Raw genomic sequence first — 21496 nt, forward strand, 5'->3', positions numbered from 1 at the left:
TATATATATATATATATATATATATTATATATATCTTTGCGTGTGTGTGTTTCTAATCATTAATAATACCATCCTATCATGCAAAATAGCTTTTAATGAATCATACTTTCCTTGTTTCATATCACAATACAAATATTCACCTTAATCAACACACAAACTCTATCTCTCTTCCTCTCCTCGTCCCATCTCTCATCACCAAACAATCCCCTTACACTACCTCAATTATCTTATTCCAACATAATAAATAGGCACATCTATTCTTCCAACCTCCTAACCTCACTTAGCCAAAATACTACAAAATGAGTATACAACTCATCAAAACATCCACAACCTACCCTGCCTCATCCCTCCTTCAAGTCAAACATCACATGATCCATATATAGCATTAGCTCACTTAAAACCAAAACAATTCTTTCCATGCAAACCTATATCTCTCCTTCCATTAATCTCACACGCTCCTTCCATGATTAAAAAATGTTCACACTGAAAACACACAACGATCATTGACTTCAAAGTGTTTCTTGTTCCTCTTCCTTCTTACCATAATTTCTCCGGTTGCGGATACGTCTACTAAATCAAATTTCATGATGATGACTCCATAGACAACTGTAATCCAGACATGTTGCATGAGACTCCAAACAAGAAAATGATGTTAAGTTTGATGACACATTTAGCTTAGTAGCAAAAATGCCCACAATTAAAATCTACTCATCGTCACTTTTAATAACGATTGGAACATCAATTAACTTGATGTTTCAAATGTCTTCCATTTCGTCACAACCAACTTTAAGACAAAATCAACATCTGACAATCTCCGGCTTTAAATATATATATTTTCACACACACTCAGATTCATGCACCTCATAAATATTAGATTTTAAAACTAGAACCTCTTGGTTGTAAGACAAAGCTCTCAACCACTATGCCAAAATGGCTCCCATGCAATTCCTCTATATTTAAATATAACATCTAAATTTTATTTTCTTATATTTATCCCACTCAAAATCTTCAAATCACAATAAAAATATTATAATTTTAATTCTTATATATATATATATATATATATATATATATTCTTAGTGTTATATGTGTTATATATACATAAAAGTTGAAAAGTAAATACATTAAGTGGTATAAACGTAAATCTTTCCTTGATAAATTCCAACTGTTCCGTTTTCCACGTCATTTGAAATTTAACGTTTTTGGGGATAAGCATGCAAAAGCGCCTCGAAATCACAAGCCAACCACGCTGGGAAGCAGCAGGATCTCGGGAAAACGTTTTCTGTGAGGGCGTTTTATGTAATTTCGCCCTCCGTTCGCGCTTTTTGAGAGGGAGAGGATTTGGTTCGCTGAACAAAATTCCAGAAGAAGATGGACTTCCAGCCAAATCCAAAGCCCAGTTTCATTCCTTCCACTTCCGGTTCTCTCACACTCCAAGGCGTTCGATTCTTTTCTTAGAAGGCGGGCGGCGCAAGTAATCGACCGTGCCTTAAGACTCCTAGTTGCTCTGCTGTGCGTCGATTAATGAAGCCATGAGGAAGAGACTCGATACTCGTTTTCCTGCAGTGCGTTCTTCTTGCTCCAGTATACTTGTTTTTCTTTTGTATTGCCTCTGTTTAGTGCTATGGGATTGATTTGATTGACGGGGGCTGTTTCTTTCATTGTAATTTCGGTGATTTCGGGCTTGGAATGGTTTTAAGCCATGTTAATCGATGGAGGAGGTTAGGGCTTTGTGTATTCTGCTGTGATGGTGTTGAAAGAGCTGTGTGAGGATAGTTTTTGTGATGAATGGACATTTTGTTCTATTAATTTGGTACTTAATATGTTCTCAGTATATACTTTTTTTCTTATTATTATTGATCAGCCTGCACGAGGTTCTTGCTGTTTGTGATTTATTCTGAATAATGGCGTTCATGAGTTTTTGCTGGAGTGCTTTATAGTTCTGCAATTGGAAGTTTGGCTATGAATGGCCACCCATATTCATGCATGCACGACTGTTTTTATTGTTTCGCGTGTCCTATCTGTTGTAGGGGTGTAAATAAATGACTTGGCCCAAAACAAAATTAAGGTTCAGGTTGATTTGATTATTATGCGTGTGGGGTTTGGGTTTAAATTATAAATCTGATTATTATTTGGGTGGGATTCATGCTGACACAAAAAATCCAAAATTGGCTTGATTATTGTTCGGGTTTGGGTTAGGCTAGTTTGGGTCAGATAAACTTTCTTAAACATATTAATGTTAATTTGGTTGTGTTGATCCCAAGAATTGTATAATGTATAAAATAAATGTGTTTGGTGGGTTTGCGTCTAATATTTTAATCTATATAATAAAATGGTAACATATTTGGGTTGGACCAACTTTTGGCCAGACTTGAACCCAAATTCACGCCCATAATTTGTTGTCTGGCATTTTGATTAATATAGAACAAAATTCTATATTGTTGAATCCCTAAGTGTCCGGGAAATACACCCAAGAAATTGAACTTTCTGCCAGGAAATAGTTAGAGAGAGAGAGAGAGCAAGCAGTAGGGAAGAGTAAAAAGACGGCGTCTTATTCATGATAGGCCTAGGTGTCAGCATTACAAAAGTACATATTAGCCCTCTCATCATTAATTTTTCATGAGGACTTTTTAGTAATTAAAGAGTTACTTGCATATAATAAGACTAGACATCAGTTCAATCAATAAAGACTGTTGATCTACTTGTAAGTCTTGACTCGATTCATATCTAGTCTGAGAAAGTGCTCGCCGTCGATCGTCCTAAAAGATGATTACCGCCTGCGAGAGCTTCTCCTGACACCTTCTACCAATCGTTCGAACAAGACACTTCTCTTACAAATATTCAGCCAAAAACGATCGTCGAAGGCTATGTTCGATCATCTGCTTCTTCTTCCTGAGTTGTTCATATATATATATATATATATATATATATATATATATATATCTCAAGTATATATATATATATATTTCACAAGCTAAGAGGTTCACTAAAGTTTATTTTTTCTTTTTTAAAGGGTTGCTTAGTTTAGAAGTTGTTGAATTTTATTGTTTTATTTAGTTTTAAATCAATCAAATACAAATCAGTTGTGTGGTAGATATAAAATTGTCTGCAATAACTGTTTTTGGTGAATTTGTAATCCACTCAAATCAAATGAATATAAAAGTAAGAACAACTAATATGCTGTGACCTTACCTTTCACAATAACAATCTCGCATCACAGTCAGCCCCCACCACTGCATATCACTGCTCTTTGCTTCTTCCTTCAGTTGCAATTGCCTGTTACCTACTAGCAAACCACCCCCTTTCCATGCCAGCGAACGCTAGTGACTACCTGCTACCACCCGTTATTGCACATCATCATTCATCGTATTTTTAATGCATTTGAAATGTTTCATGAAGAACAAAAAAAAAATTCAATGCATTTGTTTTACATCTAATAAAAAAACTCGTATGATTACATACATTTCAATTACTCAAATTTAAAATTTATGCGTTTTAAAAATATCCAACCAAACAACCTCGTAGTGAAAACCAAACTCATTGGGCAATCCGGACTTCAGCCTTTTTACAATTAGGACCACTTGAAATAATTAGAGACAACGAGCAAGAGTCACTAGAAAATAAGCTTCAACACTAACCCCAATACAAGTGTACTACTTATAAACTCCCACAAAACTTGCAATTTTCATTTACAACATGATAAAAGCATTGACTAACGACTCCCCATTTGTGAATATGGGCCATCACTTACCTTTATTTCTCTCATATCTCTATAAACCAAAAGCACATCATCAAAGTATATGCAAATGGCAAATATTTTTTTGCTCTCTGTCTGCATGTGCTTCATGAGCATCACATAAATATGCAGGGCACGTGTAAGCTCTCACCACATATAACACTACCTTTTACATGCATCGCGAAGAATTTCAGGCACTCCACTTGCGCGCATATCTGCAATTGCAAATGCCAGTTGTGTGTGTCTCTACTACCATGTGTGTCTATGCACGTATACCTTTAGCATACAACTTTGTAACCCCATGAATACCATTGACACACCTCTAGAACCTTGCACACTCGCAATATTAATTTGGGTAAAATTCTCTTTGATATGATTCTATTCCTTGTGTCAATGCTAAGTAGGCTTAATTTTGTCCCTAGTAACGAAAACAATTAAGAATGTTCTCCAACATAACTATTGCTGACTTCCAAAAAAAATTGAAGAACTCTATTTCACCAAGGAGTCTGTTTATCATTTATGTTCTTTAAAGGTATATTAAACATCCAGAACCTCTTTGGTTTTCATATCCATATGTTGTAATTAAATTGCATACAGATTAAACAAAAAAAAAAGTTTCAGTTTAATTTTCAAATTGGATAAAATTTGAAATTGTAGGACTAGAGAACAATTCAAATGTTTAATTCATAGTGTTCTTTTTTTTTTTTTTTTTGGTTAAAAATAACTTAACCTTCAGTACATGCCACTCCCTTTGAGAGACTAATATAAATAATTCTCACTATCATTTTTTAGTTTTCATATAAACTATTAGTACCCATCTTCCATCTTTCAGCAATTCTCATAGGTTGAATCTAAGTTTTTTTGTTTCCCACCAATGAATCTCAATAGCATTGATAATCCTTAAAATAATACTTATCACATAAATGTTAATTGTCAATTGATAGGAGTTCAAAATAATATTAACTTAACAATACTCTCATGATCCATCTTGTTTGAACTTTTATACATCCTTCATATCATCATTTTGCTAATTAGCCACTCATTTATTTTTTCCAAGTTGAATTCATGGATTTTCTTCTTGTATAGCTTAGAAATGTGTTAGCTAATATATTTTGTGGCTTTTGTAATTGGGAGTAAATTTAACTAATTTGTAATTCCCTTGTTTTCATTTAACTCAACAAAGAAATTTGATGATGATTTTTTCTTAAAAATATTATATAGCATAAATTTTTTTGTTGAATTTTTTTGGAATAATGAAATATAAGGATGGTCTTGTAAGTTCAATAAACTCAATTCATGTAAAATTGACTGCATCTTCCACGGAACCAATTTTCTTGATCATCATGAAAAGTCTAGATTAATTGACTCTACAAGGTTCATGCCTGAAAAGAACATTCAAAAGACACTGCAAATCCAGGCTAATGTTTGTAAATCCAACCCCTCTTGAAGTTTCATATATGAAGAGAAGATTCAGGGCCCTTGGCATTGGTGATCTCTTACACTCTTGTCTATTTGACTTTTTAGTTCAATAAGTAGGGAAATGTGTTTATATTAAGTTGAAAGGCATTGTAATGAAACTTCATCTTCTGATTATGATTTAACTTGGTGGCTGATTTCTTAGGCTTGACTTGGTGCTCAAGGGTGTAAATGAGTTAAGCTTGAGTGAGCTCAAGTGTTTTTCGACTAAGCTTGTTAAGCTAATGAGCAAATTCTTTTGTGGTTTTCATGTTGATTTATCAAGTTGAGCTTGAGTTATTCATGAATGCAAAGTAAATTTGAAAGCCATATGCTAGCTATAATGTAATTTTACGCACATATATGTACATATTTGTATACTAGTATAAAGACATGAATATGCAACACACACACACATGTTTTTACGTAGATATAAATATAATCAAGCTATTATAGAGTCATGGCAGGAGAAGCCATCTAAGTCATCAATGGCAGGAGAGAAGTATAAGTGTCATGGCTGCTCACCAGAGAAGACATCGATGTGATTAGAATCCGGCTAATCTAGCCGGCTCGCAAGCCAACGACTCAACCTTGATTAGTTGGGGTCAACTCGAGCTTAAGCTCGCGCCTCAATAAGCTCGACTCAGGAGCTCTTTAATGAGTCAAGCTCGAGATAGCTCGGCTCACTAATACCCCTATTCTAGACTACTGAAACCCGAGCCTATATCCTTGTTTGGCCCTCCAAATAATTCCCTAAACCATCACACCACTCGGCTTCATCGCTAAACAATCCCATAAGCCCCCCATTTAAGTCAGCACTTGGCCAACATAGGAAAACCATTTTACCATGAACTACTCAAGCCCAAACCACTTTAATCAGACCTTACATCTTTCCCCCGCACCAAATAAATTAGGCAATTAGTTTCCTTCACCAATTCCACCACCGTCACTTCCTGCATGTGCTATTGGAGGAAGTAACCTTTTCTGGTAATTATTGTTTGTTCTTGTCAACTTATTGAATGTGAAGATGATTGGCTATATCTTTTATTCAATAAGAATAAGTTTCTTTTTGGAAAGGTTATGTTTCATGCGGGAAGAGTATTAGTTTATGGGTAAAGGCATTTTATACAGATCCATATTTTTCAAATTATTTCACGTGACCTGGTACTAGGTCCATTTCTCTTAAAACTTACACCATAAAATCTATTGATGTTATTGTGATTGTTCACATGACCTTATTGTCGTATTTAGATAGATCTATGGATATGTAAATAGATAGGATAGGATAGGATGTAGATGGATTAAAAAATTTACTTCTAATTTTAGCTATAAGTTTCTAGCAATCCTCAATCTGCCTCCATCGTGCAAGCGGTTTCTAGTTGTGCTTATTTATATTTCTTGATCAATATAGTTGTTTTTTTTACTTGGTATGCTTCTTTTTATTAATCTCTGGTTGTAGGTAATTGACAATGAAGCATTTGCTCCTGCCATGTGTTTTTTCCTTTGGATAAGTCTGTACCTGACATAACTTATATGTTCTCCTTTTGGCAGTCTCGGATTAAAAAAATAATGCAGACAGATGAAGATGTTGGAAAGATTGCACTGGCTGTACCTCTTTTAGTTTGTGAGTAATCCACTGCTATTTAATAGTTTCGATCAGCAGTGGTCAATATGTTTGGAAACTTTTCCTAGTAATCGTTCCTATGCAGTCTTTTTTGAGTCCCGAAAGGATTATTAAGGGGTCATTTGGGATCACCTTTATATTTTATTTTTATTTTATTCATGTATGTTTTATTTTAAATAAAAACATGTTCGTTTGAGTTATTTGTTTTTAAAGATACTCAAAAGATCTTTTTAGTATTTTGAGTGCTTTTATGGACAAGTTGATTTATTTTTTAAAATAAAACAAAAAAAAAACATATAAAAATTATACCAACCCAACATATTTTCAAAAATAGAAGAAAAAATAAAAGCAAAAATAATAAACAAAAATGGTGCCAAATGGGCCCTAAGCTTTCTTGAAGTTATAGTTAAGTTTGTTATACCTGCTTTCTATTGTGGAAACATTAATGGCCAATTCTTGTGGATAATATGAGGGTTTCTCTTTTAATTTTTCCTAAAAGGAATGTTTCAAACACTATGAAAGTAAAATTCGAATGCTATGAAAGTAAATTTGTTTATGCTCTGTTTAATAAAATTTTGGTTAGCATGTAATAATGCTCCATTTTATTTTTTGTTGGAGAAATTGTCAAAATGGTCCTCTGATTATTTGTAGGGGTTCATTTTAATTTCAGACTCTATAAATGTGTCAACTTTGTCTCTATACTTGATGGGGGCCGAAATAGTCCTATTTCAACCCATATTAAAAATTTATGGATACTAATTTGACATTTTTATAGATTATGGGACTTAAATGGATCCCATTTAAATAGTCAGGGGATTGTTTTGACACTTTACGTAAAGCATATTTTTTGACAAAAAAATTTCAGTTTGTTACATTAGTTGAAGTGTGATGGTGTCTAGGGGTGTAAATGAGCTGAACACGAGCAAGCCCAGGCTGAGCTCGTGTTCGGCTCGTTTATATTTCGAGCTCAAAAAGTTTGTTCGTGTTCGGCTCGTTTGCTTAGCGAGCCGAACATGAGTCGTTCACGAACAAAAAGTCATTTTGACAATCCTAATCACGTAGCCATCAGATGTTAAAGATTGGGGCAAAATTTAAAACATCATTTGAATATAATTTAATAATTTTTATTCTATTTTCTTCATTAATACTTTTAATTGATTATAAATCTTTGTGGCCTTGTAGTCAATTAAATTTTTAAAAAAGACTACTCATCAAAGATTTACATATAATTGATTAGTAATATTTCGAGCTAAAACGAGACGAACACAAGCGAACAAATATTTGTCCGTGTTGTTCGTGTTCGACTCGTTAACTTAGTGAACGAGCAGAACATGAACTTCATAACGAGCTAAACACGAGTTGTTTGCGAACAACGAGCCGTTTTGACAGCCCTAATGGAGTCGGATGCTAGTCCCTTTGGTTATGTTATTTTATAACATCAATATTCTTTATAACAAAATAGTAAAATATAAAAAATAAAAATTCTTTATAGTGTCACTTAGCCTTGCAATGCTGAACACCGTTCTCTTTATGACTCTTAATTCATGATACCTACCGGCATTTTGGGATGTAAGCTGATCTGCAGCCGGGCCTTGATAATAAAATGCATGCGACCGTCGAGAACCTGCTTTGTTAACAGGCTCTTTGATATTTAGTTTTCTTTTCTTTTTTTTTTCCAGCAATGAAAAATTGCAAACTTGTTTTTTGTGCTAGCTTTCCCCTTTTTAGTGTGCATATTAGCATACTCAGTTTACAACCACATCTGCAATTGTGTTCTTGTGCCCACATTTAATTTCAATGTTATGACATTTTTTTATATCATTTTATATTGTTTTTTTTTTTGTTTTCGTTAAACTTTTGCAGCTAAAGCATTGGAACTATTTTTGCAAGATTTATGTGACAAGACATATGACATCACTCTTAAAAGAGGAGCAAAAACTATGATTTCTTCACATCTGTAAGTTTTTTTTTAATATAAATTCATTTGATGCCTTTTATAGAATTTTCTAGATTGCTTTTTTTAATTTAATTCATTTTTCAGAAAGCAGTGCGTGCACAAATTCAGTATCTTCGACTTCCTTAAGGAAACAGTCAGCAGGGTTCCAGATGTTGGCTTTTCTGACGCAGGTGGTGAAGACAGATCTTCCAAGAGAAGGTTAGAGGATAACAATTTTTATTGCGTCTGAAGCTTTATTAAATTATGAATTCATTATGATATTGTACATCTGACAATCATATTTTATTTTTCCTAGAAAAGCTGTAGATGATGATGGCAATGTAAGTGATGACGAACCAAAGAGGAGCAAGAGAGTAAGATCTCTACTTTCTTATGATATTTGTGCTACTTATCCAGCTTATTATTTTGAAAACTATGGTTGGGAATCTCAGTTACTTTATTTAATTGCAAATTTAGTTTTTTGGTGTGGTCCTTATTTCTTATTGTCTGATTTGTTTCAAAATAATTCTGGAACAGAATTGGATCAGTCCTTATTTCTTATTGTCTGATTTGTTGCAAAATAATTCTGGAACAGAATTGGATCAATGCATTTTAAAGCTCATAGTAACTTGCCCATTATTGTGCATATGAATCAAACAAAATAAGATGAGCTTTTTGTGCTCAGTTGATTGAATTAAGCTTGAATAAGTTTAAATTTGTTTTACAAGAAATCAAACATCGACTAATTATTTCAAATATATGATTTTTACTTCACGTTATATTTTGAATATTTTAGAATTCCAAATACATGCAACCAAATGGCCTCTTCTAGTTTTTTAAAAATTCATGCCTTCTAAAAGTCATGAAATATGAAGATTATAAGGAAAGATGAAAATACCACTAGAAATGATTAAATAAGAGGTTTAAAGGAAATATTTTTGTAGAATACTTTGATGATTAGATTGATCTATAAAAAGCGTAGTATTGTTGGTTTTGAAGAAAATATATAAAGATAAACCCTTTGATCCATATATTGTTGGGTAATGTGGAGATCCGGTCCACCAAATTTAATTAGTTTCTTAATTAAGTATCTCACCTACCTCTCACCTACCACTTCTCACCTACCGCTCACCTACCTCCCACCTACCGCTCTTATGGTTTCTATAAATAGTCTCTTTTGGTTTAAAGGAAATGCAAGTCAAGCAAGACCAAACCAAGTCATCTTGAGAGCTAAGAGAAAGAGAGGAAAAGAGAGAGAGAGAGAGAGAGAGAGAGGAAGCGAGAGAAGAAATGAAGATTCTCTTGTAAACGTCGAGGCGCTCGATGGTGTAATTTCTCGAAGAAATAAATCTTCTGCAGCTCCGTGGACGTAGGCAAATTTGTCAAACCACGTAAATATATGTGTCGCTCTAGTGTTTTTTTCTGCGTGCAATTTTTCTCGTTCCATTTTTCGCTTTATTTTCGATGTTTTTTCATTTTTTTACAATGATATCAGAGCTTTGAGTTCGAATATAAGGAAGAACGATGGACGGAGACGAAGTGATGACATCGAGGATCGAGAAATTTAATGACAGATTTTGATTACTGGAGGATGCAGATAGAGGACTACCTCTATGGGAAGAAACTTCATCTTCCGTTATTGGGAAAGCAACTAGAAAAGATGGACGAGGCAGAATGAAATCTGTTGGATCGACAAGTTTTGGGGGTTATACGATTAACCTTGTCGAGATCGGTCGCCCACAACGTCATCAAGGAGAGGACTACTGCAGATCTCATGGCGACTTTATCAAATATGTATGAAAAACCATTGGCGAATAACAAGGTGCATCTGATAAAAAAATTATTCAACTTGAAGATGACGGAAGGTGTGTCTGTTGCTTAACACCTAAATGATTTCAACACTGTCACAAATTACTTATCGTCTGTTAGAATTGATTTTGATGATGAGATACGTGCGCTGATATTTTTTGTTTCATTGTCAAATAGTTGGGAAGCTATGAGGATGACAATTGACAGTTCTGCAGGTAAATCTAAGTTGAAATATGATGATATTCGTGATTTGATTTTGGCTGAGGAGGTGCGCAGGAAGGATTCTGGCGAGGTCTCGTGTTCAAGTTCGGCGCTGAATGTTGATTCCAGAGGGAGATCACATGACAGAAACTCAAATAGAGAAAGATTAAAATCAAAGTCTGGTCAACAGACAACCTGTTGGAATTGTGGCAAAGCTGACCACATAAAAAAGAACTGCAAGAATCCTAATAAGAAGAAAAACGATAGCGCTAATGTTGTAACTGAAGAAATACATTATGCATTATTGCTGGCAGATCACAGTTCTGTTGATGACTGGATACTGGATACTGGATTCAGGGGCTTCCTTCCATATATCTTTCCGTCGAGAGTTAATGTTAAATTATGTTGCAGGTAATTTTGGGAAGGTACATTTGGTTGATGGAAAAGCTCTGAACGTGGTGGGGATGAGAGACGTTGATATTGCACTCCCTAATAAGAGCAAATGAACATTTTAAAAGGTCAGACACGTTCCTGAGTTGAAGAAAAACCTCATCTTTGTTGGGCAGCTCAATGAGGGTGGTCATTTAGTGGTCTTTTCAGATAGCACCTGGAAGGTTACCAAAGGAGCATTAGTAATGACTCAGGGTAAGAAAACTAACACACTATATATGACTACAGGTTTACTCAAGCGTGGACACATGAGTCAGATGTGCATTATGGGGAAGCAGAAGAATGTCAATTTTCTGAAAAGTGGCAGAGCGCCAAAGGCAGGAAAACCAGACCTTGTACAGACAAATGGTGGAGAAACACATAGTTATGAAGAAATCTTGTAAGATAAGAATTCAGGCAAGTGAGAGCTAACCAAGAAGGAGGAGACGGATTCTCTGCCAAGGAATCAGACTTGGGAACTGGCAGAACTTCTTCCAAGGAAGCATTTGCTCCTGCCAAGGAAGAAGGCATTGCACAACAAGTGAGTGTACCAGGTGAAAACTGTGTTTGGTGACAGTAAGATGTACAAGACTGGATTTGTTGAAAAGGGCTTTCAGCAGGGGCAGGATATTGCTCATGCAGTGAGAGTTGTAAGCAAATACAAGAGTAACCTAGGAAAGAGCTAGGAAAGAGCTTGGTGGTACACGAGGCTACGTTGACGGTGATATGTCAACTGAGGGTTTTACTCATGAGAAGTTGAAGTTGTGCTCAACTTTAACTGGTCTTCTGGCATGAAGACAAGGGCTTCGAGTTGCAGAGGTGGAGGATATCATGTTTGAGGAAAAGGTCGGTACAGCTAGTATGTGATGCAATCAATGTCATAGTCTCCAAGTGAGAGAATTGTTTGGTAATGTGGAGACCCGACCCACCGAATTTAATTAGCTTCTTAATTAAATATCTCATCTACCGCTCACCTATCACACCCACCTACCTCCCATCTACCGCTCTCATGGTTTTTATAAATAGTCTCTTTTGGTTTAAAGGAAATGCAAGTCAAGCAAGACCAAGCCAAGTCATCTTGAGAGCTAAGAGAAAGAGAGGAAGAGAGAGAGGGGGGAAGGGAGTGAAGAAAATAGAGATTTTCTTGTAAACGTCGAGGCGCTCGACGGTGTAATTTCTCGAAGAAATAAATCCTTTGCAGCTCCGTGGAAGTAGACAAATTTGCCGAACCACGTAAATCTGTGTGTTGTTCTGGTGTTTTTTCTACATGCAATTTTTCTCGTTCCATTTTTATAATTTTTCTCGTTCCATTTTTCGTTTTATTTCCGTCGTTTTTCACAACATATATAAGGGTGCAACTCAAGCTTTGTCAGTTAGTTCTAGGCCAAAGTAATACTTGAATCAAGTATTGCTCGGTTTTACCCTTTGATCCATTTATGAGTGACGTGGGTGTGCTGAGAGAGGTGCAGGAGGTCCATCTGCTTTTCTTATGCCTGGGCGGATCAACCTAGGCAAGGGAGAGCCGGCCGACTCCTTTCCATGGTTGTGGTGACTCCTTTCAACAACTAGGTCTAATCCTTATTATTTATAGTTTATATATTTGCTTCCTTTGTTTTAGGTTTTCAGTTTTTGCTTGGTTTTCTGTCAGTGCACCTGTCAGCGTCTCAATTTCTCCCTTCTAGGGCGGTATCCAAAGCCGAGAAGGTGCTCCGGCTGTAAGTCATCCTAAAGTGGTGTGTATTCCGTATTTCCCTACTCCCTGCAAACCTTTCCCTTGCAGATACTTCCTTGCCTCACTGCTGTCGCTCGAGACATCAGCTTTGTTGTCTTTTTCCTGTAAGCTAGCCACTTGTTTCTCTCATTCCTCCTGTCCTCACTCCCAGCAGTCCAGCCTGGAACAACACTTGCTGCTACCGCCAGGAACAATACTTCCGACTATTATTCCTGCAGTCCAGCACACTTTCTTCCTTACAGCCACCTGGGACAGCAAGTGGCTGATTCCTCACGCTGTTTTTCCACTGATTTCAGCCAGCCGAATGCAACTTTCCCTTCCTCCTACAGCCATCCATGGCCTCGCCACCCTCCTGTCGTCTACTCACCAAATCTGACCACCACCTTTGGATACAGTTAGTTGCGTTTGTTTTTGTTCATTCTTATATTTCCTTCTCAAGTGTTTGGTTATAATTGCATATTTACTTTCGGTAATAATATTTATTTTTCTATTGATGTTTGGTTAACTCCGTTATCATTGAGGTGCAACTTAGGCTTCGTTAGTCTTCTAGGCCAAATTAATCCTTGAATTAAGTATCGCTCGGTTTTACCTCTTTTTCGAATTATACTTGATCCAAATTATAACAAAACCAAATTGATTAACTCATTTCAATTTTGGAATATTTACTCTATTGCTTGAACAAAATAAAAGCTGACGAATATAAATGGAACCACAAGACCTGATAACACACCTACATGCAAATATAATCATATAAAATATTCATTCCAAAATTAAATTGATATGATCTTATAAAACATTTAGTTATTCATTCTAATGAAAACTAAACGTCCATTTTGAATTTGAGTAAAATAAGTTATAGCCATCATATACATAAACAGAAATTAGTAATATACGCTTATCATCCGCTTCGTTTAACTACCATATATAAAAAGGGAATAATGCAGTTAGTGTCCATTTCATTTGGTTTTTTGCACATTTCACCTTTTTAAATTTTAAACATCTAAATCAGCTTGGTTTGGCTCAGAATTATTCAATAATTTGAATTAAGAGTCTGCCCAGTAGCTAATTTTTAGCATTTCAAGAATCCCAAAATTAACCCAACTTTTACTTGAACCAACCCAAATTAATTGGGTTGGGTAGATTCAAATCAATTCTTTTACTTGAACCATCCCAAATTAATTGGGTTGGGTAGATTCAAATCGATTCTTTTACTTGAACCATCCCAAATTAATTGGGTTGGGTTGATTCAAATTGATTCTTTTACTTGAACCAACCAAATTAATTGGGTTGGGTATATTCAAATCGATTCTTTGGATGTTTTTGCAGACCCATTGGTCCATTTGAGTTACCTACTGAGATTTGGAGAGTGTGAGTGATATTGGAGTATTTTGGTTAAAATTATTTTCAATCAAAATTTAAGGATTAGAAGGATGTCAAATGATTGTAAGTATTTTTATACTAAAATCTAATAATGAAAGAGATGCTTAACAGTGTGGCAAATAAATGAGAATCAAGTACATCCCAATTGCCATATGATCAAGATACAAAAGGGTATCGGAATAAAATTTTTAAGTTAGTGTAGAAAATTAATTTGATTTTAACCCTTATAAGCTTGATTATGAAGTCAATTTTATGTTAAGTTAATTAATAAAAAAAAATCTTTTTATATGACTTTTTCTGATCATATGAGGAGTATCTCAAGAATTAAGTTTGTATGCTTCAAGTAAAAATTATGTATAAAAGGCATGCTAAAGCTATTAAGTATATGACTCATGCAAAATTCGCCAATATTAGATGCAATAATGGAGTGATTATTGTGAAAAACGACAGCAATAAAGCAAAAATCAGATTGAGAAAATTTGCAAAACAGAAAACATAGCGGAAACACAGATTTACGTGGTTCGGCAAATTACTTGAGGAATTGCACTCATCGATTATCTCGACGATTACAAGAAAACATTATTTCTCTCTACCTCTCTCTCTCTCCCTCTCCCTCTCTCTCTCTTCACTACCCGGGAGCACCACACATGAAGAAGACATAAATCGAGAGCAATAATAAGCGATTCTTTTTTCTTCTGTCGTAAGCCACCACACAAGAAGAGGAATCTAAGGAGAGAAACCTATTAGGGGAGTTGTAGCATGCCTATTTATTAATTTCATCATGCTATTAGACATATTAAGGAATTAATCAAATAATTAATGAAGCTCATTAATTATTTCATTTTCTCTTATGCAGCAAATTATAGGTGATGTGATTCATGCAAGGAAAGCTGTAGAAAATTTAGGAAAGGAATTAATAACAATTAATTTTGCAATTAATTTCGAGTATCAAATCTAATTTGCTATCAAACATGAGAAACTGTCAATTTGAACAGTGAACTAGTTTTCATAGTCCCAACAAATCTCTCATTTGGAGACTGGTACACTGGCTGCATCATCCACTGATTGTATCGTCATTTTCTTCAAATGTGATATCTTTCACCTCTGCAACTCAAAGCCCATGTCTTCAAGCTAGAAGACCAGCTGAAGTCAAGCGCAACTTCAACTTCTTTTTTTTCTTGATCAGCTCTCACTTGTTTGAATTTTCATCTTGCAAGATTTCTTTATAGCTTTGTGATTCTCTACCATCTGATAAAGCCGCCATGAGATATTCAGTAGTCATTTCCTTAATGACATTGTGGGTCACTGATCTCGACAAGGTTAATCGAACAAACTCCAGAACCTGTTGATCCAACATATTCGAATCAGCTTCTTCCATATTCTTCGGTCGTTTTCCCAAAAAACGAAAGATGAAGTTTCTTTCCATAGAGGTAGGTATCTGTCTACATCCTCTAGTAACCAAAATTTGTCATTAAACTTATCGATCCCTGATGTCATCACTTCATCTTCAGTCATCACTTTCCTCAAATCTGGACCAAGGCTCTAATACCAGTTGTTGTGAAAAACAAGGACAATAAAGCAAAAATCAGATCGAGAAAATTCACAAAACAGAAAACACAGCGGAAACACACAGATTTACGTGGTTCGGCAGATTTACGTGGTTCGACAACTTGCCGTCCACGGAGCTGCAGAGGATTTTATTAGCTTTGAGGATTATACCCGTCGATCACCTCGATAATTAAAAGAAAGCATTCTTTCTCTCTCTACCTCTTTCTTTTTTTCCTCACCTCTCTCTCTTTCTCTTCTTCACTACCCGTGAGCACCACACATGAAGAAGACATGAACTGGGAGCAACAACAAGCTATTCCTTTTTCTTCTGCCGCAAGCCACCACACAAGAAGAGGAATCCAATGAGAGAAATCTATTTGGGGAGTTGTAGCGTGCTTATTTATTAATTTTATCATGCTATTAGATCCATTAAGGAATTAATCAAATAATTAATAAAGTCCATTAATTATTTCTTTTTCTCTTCTGCAACAAATCATTGATGATGGGATTCATGCAAGAAAAACTGTAGAAAATCTATGGAAGGAATTAAGAGCAATTAATTTTGTAATTAGGTTCAAGTATCAAATTCAATTTACTGTCAAACATGATAAACTACAAATTTGAACAGTGGACCGGTTTTCATATTCGCAACAGTGATCAATGAGAACCAATCACTATCATATCATTGAAGGCCTAGTATTAGGTTTCTATCTATTTGTATTGATCATGGTGATGCTTACAAAGCATTGAATTTGAGTATCATGTAACTTTTTTATGTACTTGAGGCCTTTTTTCAAGGGGAATGTTTTACTACAGAAGAACAATTGCCCGAATAATTATTGATGTTATGATATGCAGTATAAATAGATGTGTTATAAATAGATGTGTTATAAATAGTTATTAAGCTAATATTATTAGAAGATGATGTTTGATGTTGAGTTTTGATATGTTCAGGTATCCTTCAACCTATTGTATATAATGATATAGCTTCTGATTTTACGATTTGGTGACTTTAATGGAGAAGTGGCTTAACAACACCATGCAATAAAAGAATACCTTGAAGAATGTAAATTGTTTTATGCAAATGCAATTAGGTTGAGTAATATTGTATGAATTTCAGTTTTGGATGATAAAAATCAATGATAGTTGCCTAGTTGAGTGTGATAGAAATTAACAATTTAATATATTTCTGTGGTAAAATTAAAAAGAATACATTGAGAAGTAATTATATTAAATGATGATGAGAACATTATTTATTGAGCACTAGTTTGTAGAAAAACTTTGGTGGTTTTAGCTCATATAGCGAAGAGTAAAGGATGCAACAATATGAACGGTAATAAGATTAATATTGAATCATTTCGAAGAAAATGTGGTCGATCAAATATAAATTGTATAGAAATTATGGAAAAAGATTTCCACGAACTTGGAGAGCACTTGCAATGCTTAGCCAGGATGAATAAAAAATGACGATTCATGAAATAGATCTTGAAGTTGGTGCAAAGTTTATTTTCAGTCGAGTTACTGGTGTGTTTGGCTCTACTCAGAATTGGTATTTTTTATTTCTACTTTATTAGTACTGTACGCAAAATCAAATTTAATTATAGAAAGTCTTTTTAATATGAATTGAATCAGAAGTGTACTACTTAATTTTATATAAGATTTATACATATTGTATTATTTTTAGTTATATTAAATCATCATAAAATACATAAAATTGATTTTCAGACCAGGTTGGAACTCAAAATTCCAAAATCTACGGAAAATTGATTTGTTTCTTTTGAGAGCTAATTTTGAACTTTTTTTTTTTGTTTCCTTTTTTAGATAATTTTTATAATAATTGCTAATGCTTAGTTCTTGGTAAAGAGAAGAGCTAGCAGATGAAATATGTCGGAGATATATTAAACAGAAAGGAAGAGGCACATTGTATATTGAAATAAAGTGGCAATTTTATTCCTCAAATGAAGTTTGTTTTTGTCTCTTGCGTAAGGCAAGACCTAAAATGACAAATGTTCTCTCCTAGGGCAACTTGAGACTTAAATGGTTGTTATATTTGCTAATGGTGAATAATGTGTCATAGCACAAAGAGCTCCGTAAAACCACAATGCATGGCGCAATGCACGTTATTTAAAATAGCACAAAATAAAAACTACTTAATTGAAAAGCAAATCATAAGTATGGATAAAAATTCAATTGAATATAAAAGACTATTAGTTTTGAAGTTGAGTCATGGTAATGATGAATGCAACTAATGTTATCCTTAGGTTTCAATTCTCCAAGTTACTTATCAAACAAGCAAAGTGTGTCCAAGGCTTGAGGCCAAGAGGTATTTCCAAGACTCGAAGTCCTTCGATAGCGAGGTGGCCAAAGATTGAAGTACATTATCAAAATAGTTTGCCAAAAGCTTCAAAGATCTTCGGCAACTAGGTGATAGACTTTCCAACAAAAATGAGTGTTGAAGCTCATTGATAGTGAGATAAGAGAACGATTGATGCAAGAGGGAATAACAAAGCACTGACATGATGAGTCATGTGTTGAATCTCTTTGATAGCAAGTGGTAGGCTTGACGGGATGGGGGAGAGTTGAGATCAATTGCATGTTTGGAAGCCTTCAATTAACTTGATTCATGCCGTAATAAACTAATAAATAATATATACATAATCTTAAGTTTGATTTCAAGTCATAATCAAAATAGCTAAATAGCACGTTAAGAGGGCAATGCGATATGCCCTATTGCAACGCACATTATTTTAATTTATTGCTTCTTGCCATAAAATTCTTGCAAACACTATGAGCTATATAGCACACACTTTTCATTGCTGACTCTCATGATGCGGAGGGAATCAAGTGGTTATGACAATTCGAAGTCTATTGTAGTAACTGAAATATCATTGCATAGAGAATCCTTCCATTGTTCAATTGAAAAGTTTGGACGCCTATCCACTAATCCATCATATGAAAGGATCGGTTAATGGTGAGCTAACCACATCTACTTTGCAGATTCGTGTTTTACAGAATTTTCAAGAATATGGGTGAAAAACATGCATATCCTGTCCTTTAAATTATACTACGTGTATCCTGCACTCTTCGTTCGGACTAACCCTTACCAAGCTACAATTATCAGGCAATTATTTTTATTACAAATGGGGGATGCATGGACACTTAAAACTGATATGGTTTGATGAAATGGTGGTTTTAAAATGCTAATATTGATTTTTCTTGTATATATATATATATAAAGTTTTCATGATATTCTTTTGTCACGTAATATGCACTGTTTAGTTTATGTAGTCCAAGCTGATTTTTTGGTGTTTTGATTACTTAGGACTCACCTTATACTTCTCTGAACAAGATGAGTTTGGTGCTCCATTGGCTTACTGGTTTTTAGCCAAAATCCATGTGAAGAAGCTACTATTATTTAGAGAAATTTACTTACATAAGCTCACAATTCTTATGTATTTACATATCTAATACCTAAATTTTTATATCTACATTTATAGTACTTTGGTATCATAAACCTAAGCATAAAGAAGTGTGTTTCACTTCTTAAAAAGTTAGAAATAGTGGTATTTTTTGATGTAATGTTAAAAAAATTTAGAGGTAAGCATGCAAATATCAAAGTTTAGGTGTCAGTTATGTAAATATATAAGAATTGTATGGTATGTATACAAATGTTCCTATTATGTAAGCATCCAATATTTATTCCTAGATTAACCAAAAGCAAATACCTGGTGGCAGGAGATGGTTCATAATAGCAGAGGACCAGGTAGAGGAAGAGGACGAGGTAGAGGAAGAGCTTCCCATGGAACTGAGTTGGATATTTCTCGTTCCAGCAAATGCGAAGATGGTCCAGAAACGTGCCCCCAATACCATGACAAACTCGAGCAGGGAGTGAACAAGTTTAGCAGAACAGAACTGAAGGAAAATGGCTCAAGCTGTACTCGTGTTGCCGTTAGAGACTTTGATTTGAACCTTGAATTGGATGAAAATGGTTTTGCCACGGAGAGCTCTGAGATGAAGCTGGAAGAGTATAATATGTGGCCGCCGTTGTCCTACGTCGACAAAATGACGATCGATCCTCTTCAACCGGCTGTGCTGGATAAAAGAATTGAAGAGGAAGAGGAAGAGGATTACGATAATGAGGACTGACATTGAGTATTTTCTAAAGCTGTTTCATTGGTCACATAATAGCTGTTGTTCAGTTTATTAAGATTATATTTGCACATAAAGAAGTTTTAGGAAGTGTTGAAGAGTGAGGTGCTCTTTTTGTAATATACTTAGGATTATCGCTGATTTAGTAATAGTTGTAATTATAACACCAAATTACAATTACAGTTATGCTTTTATTTCTTTGATGGTCGTAGAACACAATTTTTTTAAAATAAATGGATTCATATGCATATATGTTCTTACAGAAGTTTGCAAATATTGAAAATCTGTGGACTGAATTATCAACAGTAATGATTATCTTACAGAATTTGTGGCATATTGCAGGAAGTGTGAGGTCCTGCATGGGGGCAATAGTTACTTTGGTTTTAAGTTTTAGAGGACATTTTTGGAGGCTGTTTAGCAGCAAGTGAGAGATTAATGTTAAATCTTAAAAATTTGGATTTCATAAATTTTAAGTGATGAATTCTGAAGATTATTTGGTTATTATTATATTTAATGTGTGTCAAATCCGGAGAACTGTTTGCATGCCATCGGCCTGCACTATTCCTCTACGATTTCCTCCCTACCCTATTCCTCACCTCCCTTAGCCATCGGCCTGCATTTACAACTTATTTTTCCCCTTCCACCTTCCCTGAAAGCCGCAACTACTCTTCCCCCCTGTAATGGCTGCCAGTCCTGCCTGATCCTGACCATCAACCAACATACCACACCATTCCAGGCATTACAAGCCCTATACCACCACTACTCCCAACCATCTTGCTGACACCACCACTGCCCATGGATTTCTTTATCCGACCCTAATAAGAGATTGGTGTTTATTAATAAAATTTGCTTCCGTAATCATGAGTTTGATTAGTTTCAGTATCATGAACTCATGAAAGTGTTCAAAGCAAGTCAAACTCATTTAACATCTACAAATCAAATGAAATTCAACAAAGCAAATGATCCATTCAAAATGTAGGATTTATTATTTCATAATTGACTCGATACCAAATATAATTTTTGACTAGCTGAGATTGTCATAAGTTTTTAACCCCCTTTTTGTTAGAACAAAAGTTAAAAAGGTCTTACAAATATAAATTGCTTATATTAATAGAAAAAGGGAGATTTACATACCTGCCACACTATTCTGTATTTACATATTTAACACCAAATATTTGGTAATTATATTTATAACACCCATATGCCGTAAATCTCTCTTTTTTGCAAGTAAATAAGAACAATATTTTGATGTGAAGTTAAAGATTTGATTCGAGTGATAATGGAAATAACAAAATTTTGATGTTAGACGCGTAAATATAAGAATTATGTAATATGTATATAAATGCTCCTTAAATTATGACATAAGATGAGACATTAAAATTTGTGATAAATGTTGCAAATAAATATAAAATCTCATAATTTTTTACTCCACACACCACATATTTAGCTTCTGTAAGCAGACATAGAAGCAGCCAACTAATTTGAAACAGAGTAAAA

At 34.6% G+C, this 21496-nt stretch overlaps 1 protein-coding gene across 2 annotated transcripts; it reads left to right on the forward strand.

Annotated features, from left to right (window-relative positions):
* Window positions 1-1245: 1245 nt before the first annotated feature.
* LOC110024435 (dr1-associated corepressor-like) lies at window positions 1246-20209 on the forward strand. 2 transcript variants are annotated; one of them, XM_020724396.1, is made up of 6 exons: window positions 1246-1565; window positions 6743-6815; window positions 8679-8772; window positions 8857-8970; window positions 9068-9125; window positions 19586-20209. In XM_020724396.1, the coding sequence occupies exons 1-6, from the start codon at window positions 1533-1535 to the stop codon at window positions 19994-19996; spliced, it is 783 nt and encodes a 260-aa protein (XP_020580055.1). In that variant the 5' UTR covers window positions 1246-1532; the 3' UTR covers window positions 19997-20209. The 2 variants fall into 2 exon arrangements, with proteins under 2 accessions (XP_020580055.1, XP_020580057.1); XM_020724398.1 differs by having other exon boundaries at window positions 8706-8772.
* The last annotated feature ends 1287 nt before the right edge of the window (window positions 20210-21496 follow it).

This window comes from Phalaenopsis equestris, unplaced genomic scaffold (assembly GCF_001263595.1).
Source record: "Phalaenopsis equestris unplaced genomic scaffold, ASM126359v1 Scaffold000256, whole genome shotgun sequence".
Lineage (NCBI taxonomy): Eukaryota > Viridiplantae > Streptophyta > Magnoliopsida > Asparagales > Orchidaceae > Phalaenopsis > Phalaenopsis equestris.